Consider the following 12,243-nt stretch of genomic DNA (forward strand, 5'->3'; position numbering starts at 1 on the left):
ACATATGCGCATATACATACATATATACGCTCACTTAAGTAGGAGAGAGCAAGATGTCGACCGTTGCCGTTCGTTTGCTTTATCGTTCGTTCCGCGCTTTCGCTTGCAGTTCATGCAATGCAATGAGCAAGGTAACGACAAATGAGCAAGGTAACACTAATGAGCAAGGTAACACTAAAGAGCAAGGTAACCACATATGAGCAAGGTAACACTAAAGAGCAAGGTAACACTAAATAGCAAGGTAACACTAATGAGCAAGGTAACACTAAAGAGCAAGGTAACCACATATGAGCAAGGTAACACTAAAGAGCAAGGTAACACTAATGAGCTAGGTAACGACACATTTTTTCGTGCGTGCAGCCTGTTAAATCGAATTATAAGACGTTATCACGTCAAAAAAGCTTGGAGAATTTCATTGTTTTTCTTCTGATGATCACCCAGACGGTCAACCGACCTAGTCAGATTTTTCAGTTCTTCTGTGTAAATGTAGAATGTAAAATTTTTAAAATGTAGTTCCTGTGCCCCAAAACCTTCCGAAACTTTTGAATATAAGCTCTCCTGCACACCGATTTGCTTGTCTAATAAGTCAAACTGCTCTGGTCTCTTTTTTTTTCGGAGTTCATTTCGAATGTTTTGGTTATTTTTCACATAGTCATTTTCCAACAACTCTATGCAGATGGTGTCTCTCGAAGTATATGAATTTGTACCCTCACGAGCTCTCTTCGATGTAGTTGGAGTAATGTCTTCAACCACCTGCTCTGAATTTAGTGGAGTGGCATGCTCAACAATTCTGTTCTGAGGCACTCCAAACTCTTTTGAATTTTTAGTGCCCCTAACACAGTCGTTTAGGCCCACTAGAGCAGCAACATCTTCTTCTAGCGACGATAAAGGTAGTTCCCTATTTTCGCCTCCACCAGTTGCTTGTAATTCCCTTTTATTGTGCGCCAACTTTTTCTTTACTGCTGATTTTAAATCTGACCAAACCTTTAATTAAAACGCAAATAAGTATTTATATTCTTAATGAACTTTTAAATTATCAACAAACCTTTTTCCATTCTGAAATGCTGTGTAATACTCTTCGATGGAGGCCCTAATGAATTCAGTTCCTCACGCACACTCTCCCAAAATTGCTCTACCTCGTTAGGAGCACTTCTGGTAAAATTTTTTGCAATATCGGGACGCTCCTTCATACGAGATATTAAACCTTTAAATAGCTCTCTGGTGGTTGTGCGTTTCCTAAAAAATATAAATTTTGCCATTTGTATAAATTTTGCCATATAATCCGAAAAAAAAAACAAATTAAAATGTTTTTCCTTACATTTTATTGCTCTCCATCTTTATTATAATAATATACGCAACACAATGACCTGCGGATGAGAAACGAGTAAATTTGTTTGAAACACGAATTGAATGCGTTGTTGGTAATGCCATTTTTTTAATCGATCCGTAAACCACATTATCGATCCGCATACTGCTTTATCCGACGTTTATTATGATACCGAATACTGTCGGATCGAGTATAACTCCCTCCCTCTGCCAAGTCTAATATTTATTAAAACAAGAAATTATTTCACTTAATCCAAGATTTTATTTTGTGAATTAATTTTTAAATTTAAAACCGATCGCGAAGTTGCGAATCTTCGCGAAAATGAAACTATTTTGTTAAAAATAAATAAATAATTGGCACGTACAATTCTGTTCAGTGTTTGGCCGAGATCCTCCTCCTATTTGTAGCGCGTGTCTTGATGTTGTTCCACAAATGGAAGGACCTACAGCTTTAAGCCGATTCCGGCAGATGGTTTTTTATGAGAAGCTTTTTCATGCTGGTACTGTGCTTTGCTAAGCCTCCTCTGGACACTTCATCCATCCATGGGAAGGTGGGTCCATTGGAAACAAGTTTCGTCAATCCCAACTTTTTTATAATGAGGTGTGCAATGTTATCGATCGCGTCGGGACTATCCAATTATTCTCCCTGTCGTAACTCTTTGGGAAATGCTAGCTCTTTGCAAAACATGAATTCCTTCTAAATCAACACATCACAAGAAATAATCATTTGTAAATTCTCCACTCATCGATCTTGGTTTACGTCAAATACTCTATCACGTCCTGACTTAAGCGGTATGTATTCCATGTCATACCACCATAGTCCTGAACATACCGATGAAAACTCTTGAGCGAGTTGATGCTTGTAAGCAGACCATTTTGAAAATGAAATGTTTTTTCTACAAATTTTACTTTTCCTCCACTTTTACTAAAAATTTCTAGAGCTAGCAACCCAGTGTCTTGCTAAGGGAGCCAATTTGTCAAGAGAGAGCGAGAAAGCTGCTTACTGAGCAAACCGTTTATCATTGAATCATAGTCAAAACCATTGTACAGACCCATAAGTATAAACACTCTCAGATGGTAGCCGAAAAATGCTCAGAGATGAGATCATCTGATTCCTAAAGGCTCATTTATGTAAAATGGCTGCATACATTAAATTTCATGCATTATTAAATTTCATAGAAAATCGTATCAAAAAGTCTAAAGAATGACGTACAAGTTCAGTTATTTCTTAATAAAAGGCATTATTAAGGCTGAGAAATATATTAAAAATATTTGTTATTGCAAATTTTCCAAGTCAAAGATATTATTTTGCACAAAAATTCTAATTTGGCATAGCCATCCCGCTAAACAGCTCAAGCAAAGATACCAAATACACACACAGTCAAGCAGCAATAAAAGCAAAAAAAAATACCAGTCTAACGGTTAGACTTGATAGAAGTGAAACCTTCCGTAAAACAAACTGAGAGAGAATAAGACGAAAGCAGCATTAGGAGCGGGATAATTATAGGTTCATTATAATATTGCTATAAAGTTCATATTTTATTTTCTTCATTTTATCATTATTCATCCTCAATGTTTTCAATTTCAACAAATGATACGAGTGGCTTATGATAGATAAAATATGATACAAATGCTTTGGTTTCGATGTTGCCAAAAAAAATACCCAAACGGACCGAAGAAACAGACTTACAAATTTCTTCCATTTTCGTCTACTTGTATTCATATAAAAATTTATGTCTCTTCCCACCAAAGCTAAATGTATTAGTATATTTTTTCTTGTATTTATTCAAGGCTGAAATCCCGGCGGTACTGCAATACCGGGCCAACCCGTGGCAGAGGTGGAGAGCAAGCCCCTAAAACACTCCGCGCATTTCCAAAAACCAGTTTAACATTTGTTGTCCTCCGATGGAGGATCTATAAGATGTTAAGCTGATAACCACACTACCTAGTCAATACATTTTAAATAATAAACCTAATAAACCTTTTGAGAATTACACGCTCACAAAAAAAAATTAATGTACGAAATATTTATACCGATTCACTTAAACTGACTTTCAGTATCTAAACCAAAAATAGAAAAGCCAAAAAACTGTTTTCAATAAATAATCAGAAATGTCCTACAATGCATATTTCAAAAAAAAAAAAATTTTATTTCTTGTGATTCGAACCAAGAATTTTGGATCGGAAGCTCACATTGCTAGCCGCTCGGCTATCGCGCCATACTGTCGGTGCTGGCCTAAAAGTTATTTAGTTCGTCGCTACGTTTATTATATGTTGTAATTCGTTTCACTTTTTCCCAAATCACTCCCAACGATTCTAAAGAAGTTTTCACTTCAAAAATTAATGTACGAAATATTTATACCGATTCACTTAAACTGACTTTCAGTATCTAAACCAAAAAACTGTTTTCAATAAATAATCAGAAATGTCCTACAATGCAAATTTCAAAAAAAAAAAATCCATTTTCGTCTACATGTATTCATATAAAAATTTATGGCTCTTCCCACCAAAGCTAAATGTATTAGTATATTTTTTCTTGTATTTATTCAAAGCCGAAATCCCGGCGGTACTGCAATACCGGGTCAACCCGTGGCAGAGAAGGAGCAAGCCCCTAAAACACTCCGCCCATTTCCAAAAACCAGTTTAACATTTGTTGTCCTCCGATGGAGGATCTATCAGATGTTAAGCTGATAACCACACTACCTAGTCAATACATTTTAAATAATAAACCTAATAAAACTTTTGAGAATTACACGCTCACAAAAATTATTTACATCAACATATAATATAATGCTTCGTAACTAAATAACTTTTAGGCCAGCGACGACAGCATGGCGCGGTAGCCGAGCGACTAGCAATGTGAGCTTCCGATCCAAAATCCTTGGTTCGAATCACAAGAAACAAGAAAAAATAAAATTAATTTTTATTTAGTTCGTCGCTACTTTTATATCAACATATAATATAACGCTTCGTAGCCAAGTTGGTCGCTTTTTTCGTTTCACTTTTCCTCAAATCACTCCCAACGATTCTAAAGAAGTTTTCACTTCAAAAAGCTCATATTGTATTAACTCCAAAAATGCTCAACGGTGCAGGGAGACCATAAAAAGGCTAGCCGCTATCAGAAGGCTGCACATCTATTGGGTAGCTGATCACAAAGGTATTATGGGGAACGAAATATTAGATGAGGTAGCAAAAAGTGCTGTTAGACTACCATTTGAACAAGAGAACGACATACCAAAACCGCTAAATACTATAAACAACGAAAAGGACGACTACATGAAAAAGGGAGTAGAAGCTGGGTGGACTAATCTGACCACATGCAAAACAGCAAAAGTTATGTGTAGAACTAACGACAAAAAACTGCCTTAATTCGTACTTACGCTCTCGCGAAAGGAAATACAGAGAGGATCAATAAGGTACTCAATTATCTGAAACTGTGGCAAAAAGAAAGAAACGCTGTCAATTTTGTCCTTCGAAAACTTCGAATACTGAAAAGCACGTAATAAAAGTTTAATCTACAATGGGAATTTTTTTTGGAAAAATACAATAACAAAATGGTATGTTTTTCGGGTGGAAATCAGACTGTAGCATGGAAATTTAGGGTTGAAAAGAAACGAAAGTAGCTTACAGAATGACAAGCCTACAGAATAATAATCAGTTAAACTTTTTCGTTTCAGATGTCCCGAAGAGCCAAAATTCTGTTGACAAGCCACCTATCTTTGTTTTAAGACGCTTTCGTCAAAAAAAAAACATTGTTTTCGTAAACTAAAGGGTGGTTAAATTTCAAGGGCCGATGTTGAATGTGAACCACACGTTTGAGCAAACCGGGTCTGTAGGAGATGTGAAAACACCAGGCATGCTCGTACACCTCCTACTGCAGAAAATATTGCTGCTGTTGGCGATAGTGCGGTTGAAGAGCCGTCCACCTCAACTTGTCGTCGTGCCCAACAATTGCACCGCTCACTCTCGTCGTTGATGAACATTATGCATAAAGACTTGCATTTACACGCTCACAAGGTGCAATTGACTCAAGAACTAAAGCCTCTTGAGCATTTCCAGCGTCGTCAATGGTCGGAATGGTGGCAGGAAATGTCAACAGTGAATGGCCAATTTTCGAAGAAAATCATCTTCAGTGATGATGAGGCACATTTTCACCTCAGTGGATTCGTCAATAAGCAGAATTGCCACATTTGGGCGAATGATAATCCAAGAGTGATTGCCGAAAAGCCAATGCACCCTCAAAGAGTGACTGTTTGGTGCGGTTTATGGGCCGTCGGCATCATTGGGCCTTATTTTTTCCAAAATGAGGCCGGTCAGGCAGTTACTGTGAATAGTGTTCGCTATTGTGATATGATAACGAACTTTTTATAGCCCGAATCGGAAGATATGGATGTGGACGATATGTGGTTTCAACAGGACGGTGCCACTTGTCACACAGCTAGCGAGACAATGGCTCTTTTGCGCGAAAAATTTGATGGCCGAATAATCTCACGTTGCGGCGATGCCAATTGGCCGCCAAGATCATGGGATTTGACACCGTTGGACTTCTTTCTTTGGGGTTATTTGAAAGAAAAGGTGTAAGTCGATAAGCCCACAATAATTCAAGAGCTAAAGGATGAGATAATTCGGCACATTAATAGCATAGAACCTGAATTATGCCTCAGCGCCATCGAAAATTTGGACAATCGGATGGAGGTGTGCCGCCGAGGCCGTAGCGGCCATTTGGCCAATATTTTGTTCTATACGTAATTGAGCCATATCAGTATTATCATAATAAAGAGAAATGACAATAATTTCTTAAAAAAAATTTATTTTATTCAAAATTAACACCGGCCCTTGAAACTTAACCACCCTTCATTTGTATTCAAAACGATCGAAGTTTATATTCTTAAAAAAATAATTTCTTAAAAATATCTATAAAAAATGAGTGTTTGACCAGACCTTAAACGATAGATACTTCTGTTGCATTGAAAATAAATTTGTTTTCATTCATATGCCCTAGATTTAGGCGATGTGTCTGTTGGACATTACTAGTCAGGCACGTTGCAAAATCATATTGGATAGTTTAGGGTGAACCGAACCTTACTAACCTAAACTTTTTTTACAAATCTTCGCACCTTTAAGGGGGTATTCTGGTCTAGACGCCTTAATCTAAGGTATTTTTAAAACTAAGATAAAAGAAAATGAAAAACAGTTTTACTATCCATTTTTTTTTGTGGTTTTTTAGTAATATTAGAAAAGTATAAAAAAATTAATAAAAAACAAAAAATTGTTGAATTACAGGCCGGCGGAGTGGGGGCTGCATAAAAAACGGTGCTCCATGGTTGACATGATTCCAACCCTTGTAGTGATCTAAAACAAGCAAATTAAAAAAAATCTTCATTAGTTAGGACGTCGCTATCGGATTACGCCAAATCAAAGAAAAATAAAAATTCACAAAATGGCGTCAACTTGAAAAACAATTTTTGTTTACCCTATTTTTTTACCTTTTCAAATTGAAAAAAAAATACTTCAAACTTAGCTTTTTCAAAATCCGAGGCAGGCGCGATAGACAGATGATTAATAAAAAAAAATCTTATCAAAATTTCAAAGCGATCGGTCAAGTAGAACTTGAGATATCATGACGACCATCTCAAAAAAAGTAGTTTTGAGAAAATCGCGTTTCAAGTTTGAGCAACAATTCCAAGAGAATAACTTAGATCATAACACTGTGTTACAAAAACGAACTTTTTTTCTGTCCTATGACCCAAATATACTTTCTCGGAAAGAGGAGAAAAAATAAAAATACACGTGTATCGGCGATTTTCATGTACACGTCAGAATTTTTTTTTATGTATAAAATATAGAGCTCGTAGTCCGCCTATGTGAAAAACTTTGGATCAATTTTTAACCCTTTTTCCGTGGTCCAATCGCGCTGAATTTCTGCAGGCAGACTCGTGGAAATGTTTTTATTGTGTAAAATTAAAAAAAAAATTATCAATTCTCAGATTTTCTTGAATTTTTTTTTCTAAAAAAAAATTTTGTTTGCTAAATTTTCGGCATAACTTGAAGGGACTCCAAATTTTTAAACAACTTATTAACCCTTAATTTATTGTTTCATACAACACACTCTGTGCCGTTTGTGTGTTTGTTCCAGTTCCGGAAGTTCCGATCATCTGACAGTTGCGCTACTAGGAGACGTATACTTTGAGAATTGTTTTAAGTTAAGTGGCTAAAGATCCATTTCCTTCACAATCATTTAGATTGTTTCCCTGGTGATTTAGGGGCTTGTAGCGATGAACATGGCGAAAGGTTCCATCAGGACATTGCGGCTATTGAAAAGCGCTTTAAAGGACAAGACATATGCATATGCTTGGCGAATACTGTTGGTCTATTTGTCGCGATACTGACACAAATGCTTATAAACGCAAAAATAAAAGGCCTAAGTTTCTTTAAAAGCATTAAAATTTTTAATGTTACAATTTTTAATTTTAATATAATAAAATTAATAAAAATATTCGGGGTTTTATATCTCTATTGTAATGCGGAGTGAAATACCTTTCTTTTGATACCCACATCGGCATATCTCATGCAATTTTTTTTTTAAATTTCGAACAGGTGGCAACCCTGTGCAACATTGTCAGTGGCAACACCTAGGTGAAAAGTCTAGAAATGTGATACACTATCTGTGTGCCCAATTTCATTCAAATCCGTTAAGCTAATCCTGAGATCGTGTGGCTATACAGAAATGCATATAAGAATTGCTCGTTTAAAGTTATAAAATACAAAAAAAAAAAAAAAAATGTGACGTGTACATGAAATTCGCCGATACACGTGTATTTTTATTTTTTATCTCCTTTCCGAAAAAGTATATTTGGTTCATAGGACAGAATGTGTGTAACGCGGTGTAATATATACTACTCACTCTGGATTAATCAGTGATTGTTATATTTCCAGGTATATACATATTATAGTGCTCAAGTCGTCCGGTAACATCTGTCGTTCATTGTGCGATTCGCTCCACTCGGCCGGCTTAGACGCCACGTCACAAAATCCGCTGTATCTCCGAAAATAATTCGAATTTAGAAAAATCCGTTGAAGGTCTAAACTTTGAAAATACGCAAAAAAAAATCGATTTTTTCAAATTTCTATACCAGAATACCCCTTTAACACTTTCTTCGTAGTTCTCTCCCACTACTCTACCAAAATTACGTCACACCAGAATCAGCTTGAATCTACGTCATCTTGAATTCATTCATTCTTGTCTACCGATATGAATACGTGACAACCTTGACTATTGTTAAGAGTTCTGTATGAGAATATTCGAACTCGTACTCGAACTTCGCATTTAGCGCTAGCCTCCGGTACTCACCAAATGCTCGTCACGATTTTCATAGTAATTGAACCACAGTGCATACCAACATCGGAATGCTGGTGTTCACTCTGGTCAGTTGTTGCTTTTTTTTACTATTTTTTTATTAACATTGGGAGTTTGCTTCACGCATACACACATACATATATAGCGTCTCACGGTTTTCACTCATTTCCCCCTGTTACACAGCAAAGTTAACGATCATCACTTCAGAAGCAATGAGTGAGCGAGTGAGTGAGTGTATGCATCTGTGACGTATCAAATTTCATGACAAGGCCAAGATATCAGAGTAGCAACAACAAACACTACAAACGTTAAGATAAGAGCAGCAGCAGCAGCAGTAGCAGTAGCGACAACAACAGCGAGCACAAAAAGAGTAGCAACAAAATTACACACCTCGACTGCGAAGTTTTAGAATGGGGAGCACAGCGGTTTTGCCATTTGTGGCTTTTTAATAGCACACAGACTGGCCGGCAGGAAAGCTGACGCAGTCATAGAAGCGCGCTGAATTGAGTAAATATAAATGCAAGAAAACGTATTGTAATTAAAAAGTTTGAGCCAAAACAACAATTGAGTCAAATTTCTATGTATGCCACAAATGCCACTCTGGGCAAATATGAACGAAAATATCTTGGCGGCAGCGCGACAATTGCGATTTACGCGTCGAACAGTTGAGATAGACGTATTTAAAAACGCGCGCGCTTTAACTTTGGGTGCCAACAACAAAGGCAACACACATAAACGCACGACAACTCAAACAACGACCATAGAAAACAGTTAAGAAATTCCAACAGAAAGCAAAGGGAAACAATAAATAATAAGTGAGAGAAAAAAAAAACAAAAAAAAAAACAACAGAAAAAAAACAGATAAAACAAGATCGTTAGTAGTGGAGAAACGCGCGATCGGTGAAGTCAACTTTTTGAAATTTTGTTGGTGACAGTGCGTACGTAGGCGCAGTGAGGTGCAAATGTTTTTGGCTAACCAATGAATAAGTGAAATTAAAAGACGCATTTAATGCAAAAATTTGTAGTAGTGTTTTAAAATTTTATTATTAGTTACAATTCGGTTTATTTTTAATATTTGTAAGCGAAAAAGTGTTCGCGAAAAAAAAATGGTAGAAACAGCAAAAACAACCACATTTACGCGTACCACCACATCAGTGCCAGCTCAAGCTCCAGTTGCAGCTCCAGCTGCGCCAGCATCAGCGACCGCACCCGTCATCACAGCATCCGCGACATCAACAACAACAACGCCAACAAATGCGCGACGCAATGACGAGACTGCGCGTGCCATCTACAATCTGAAGGTGATCGTTTGCCTTTTACTACTGCCGTTGATCCTGTTTGCCGTGTTTCTGAAACATCTGCTGGATTACCTGTTTGCGCTGGGCGTGAAGGAGAAGGATGTGCGCGGGAAAGTAGCAGTGGTGAGTTTGGTGGTAGCAAATAGAGTTGATAAATGCACAAAGCACGAAGCAGTGCAACTTTGAGGGGAAATCACACTTGAATGTTGCAAAAGTGCAAAAAGGTATAAAAAAACCCATAATTTAATTAAGCAAACGAGCAGGTGAAGCAACAAATGCCTATTATTGGCAAATTATTAAATGAGTAACGAAAACACTTCTCTTTGTTTCTATAACTCATTCCGACATCAAGAAGATAACGAGCTGGATGGTGGGTTGCGGCCAATTTCAATTTGCGACTAACTTTCGAATATGAAAAAAAAAATATTAAAAAAAAACAGCTTTCTAAAGTGGTTGATATCAGCAAATCTTTGTGTTGTAGCAGCATAAAAATTCCCCACACCTGTACGGGAAATACTGTTGAAGTGACAAGTCAGTCCTTGGCTTTCTAAAGTGGCTCATATCAGCAAATCTTGTTTTTGTTATTGCAGCAGCATAAACACTCACCACACATGTACACGGTTCGCTGCTGGAGTGACAGTCTTTGGCCGGATATAAATCCGGGTCGAACCGCTAACGTAGGGTAACGTAGAACCGACTGTCGTGGGAATTTTGCTCAAAAATGTTTTTTATTAAAATTAACTGCCATTTTCCAGGGCATAGGAACATAGAGGGAAATAAAATTGCTGATGAGCTTGCCAGGAAGGGGACTGAATTGGCCTCAGATACCTTCTACACGGGCATTGGCATCCCCCTAACAGTTGTTAAAGTGGAACTGCACAAACTATATCTCAGGAAAGCGCAGAAAAGTCGGAGCTACCTTTCTTCATGTGCTATTTCGAAAACACTTTGGTCCCAGTACAATACACGGAGGACTCAGAAAGTCCTTTGCACTCCTCACCATTCTATTGCCAAAGTCGTAGCTGTGTTAACCGGTCACTGGACGATCGCCACACACGCGGAAAAGCTAGGGTTACCTTTTAACCCGCATTGCAGAAGCTGTGGAGCCCTTTCAGAGAAGGAGATTGTTGAGCACTGCCTCTGTAAATGTCCGGGTTTGGCAGCTAGACGATTAAGTTCCCTGGGTGCTCCTTTCTTCGACCGTCGGGGGCAGTGCGCCAACCTAAATCCCATAAATCTTCTCCATTATATCAACAGCTCTGATTTGCTGTAGATATCTGCCTGTTGGAGGTCTCATAATGGTATCAAAACGGCGCTTTAGTGCAACTTGAGGAGTGCCAGATTGGTACTTCAACCATTTCACCTACCTGCCTACCTAATCGCTATTTGGCGACCATATAAAACTCTACTTCCAACACTTTTGACGGGTAGTAACCAATTTAGACGTCTGCACGTAGATCACAAGCTCTAGTATGAGCTTAACCTGAGTCCAATTTCGATGAGCTGTCGTCGAGCTGACAAACCTCCGAATGTATTTCTGCCATGAAAAAGTTCCTCATAAAAACCAATTGCCCTTCGGAGTCGGCTTAAAAGTGTGCGTCCTTCCATTTGTGGAGTAACATCAAGACGCTCAAATATGAAGAGGAGGAGCTTGGCCGAACAACTAACAGATGTGTACGCGCCGACAATATATTTTTTAAAGATAACTTCCGCTTGAACCTATTTCTTTCTATCACAGTTTTGAGTAAACTGAGGCACTGCTGGACATCGAACAGCCTTCTTGATATTGCCTCTTAGGATATTATAGACAATATTAGAAAGTTTAAGCTGCTGAGTGGTACTTAGACTGTTTCGAAAAAGAGTTCCAAAAGTCCAGTCGTGAGTAATCGCAGACTTCTCTTTTAAGGGCAGTAACGCTATTCCTTCGGATAGCCAAGCTGCAAGCTCCAATGCACTAGGTTCGGCTATAACAACCTCTAGACTGTGGGAACTAAGCAGAAATAGCCTTACCACCTTGAGTAAAATCCATAAATTCACCTTAATCTGGGTCCCGAGACATCGGAGCATTGAAGGAAAGGAAAAAGTGGATAAACTGGCAAGAGAGGAATCTGCGATGAATAAAATTCTTGCAGAATCGGTATTCACACTACTGGGTATAATCAAGAATGCAATATTCTCAAAAAATCTATGTAGATCTTGTGATGCCAAGGGGCTAAGATTGTTGCTTCTTAACACATCAGAGCCAAAGACCTCAAGCCTGAT

The 12,243-nt window shown here is 37.9% G+C and overlaps 1 protein-coding gene and 2 pseudogenes across 1 annotated transcript in view; 1 reads left to right on the forward strand and 2 right to left on the reverse strand.

The window, feature by feature from the left end:
• Positions 1 to 3,108: 3,108 nt before the first annotated feature.
• Positions 3,109 to 3,294, reverse strand: LOC129236597 (U2 spliceosomal RNA; annotated as a pseudogene).
• Positions 3,295 to 3,868: 574 nt separating this feature from the next.
• LOC129236549 (U2 spliceosomal RNA) lies at positions 3,869 to 4,052 on the reverse strand (annotated as a pseudogene).
• Positions 4,053 to 9,127: 5,075 nt separating this feature from the next.
• The window catches only part of LOC129240819 (short-chain dehydrogenase/reductase family 16C member 6), a 43,338-nt gene continuing 40,222 nt past the window's right edge, over positions 9,128 to 12,243 (forward strand). The window contains exon 1 of the mRNA XM_054876825.1: positions 9,128 to 10,104. Coding sequence (XP_054732800.1) covers positions 9,790 to 10,104 — 315 coding nt within the window. The 5' untranslated portion in view covers positions 9,128 to 9,789. The remainder of the gene's footprint in view (positions 10,105 to 12,243) is intronic.

This window comes from Anastrepha obliqua, chromosome 1 (genome assembly GCF_027943255.1).
Source record: "Anastrepha obliqua isolate idAnaObli1 chromosome 1, idAnaObli1_1.0, whole genome shotgun sequence".
Taxonomy (NCBI): domain Eukaryota; kingdom Metazoa; phylum Arthropoda; class Insecta; order Diptera; family Tephritidae; genus Anastrepha; species Anastrepha obliqua.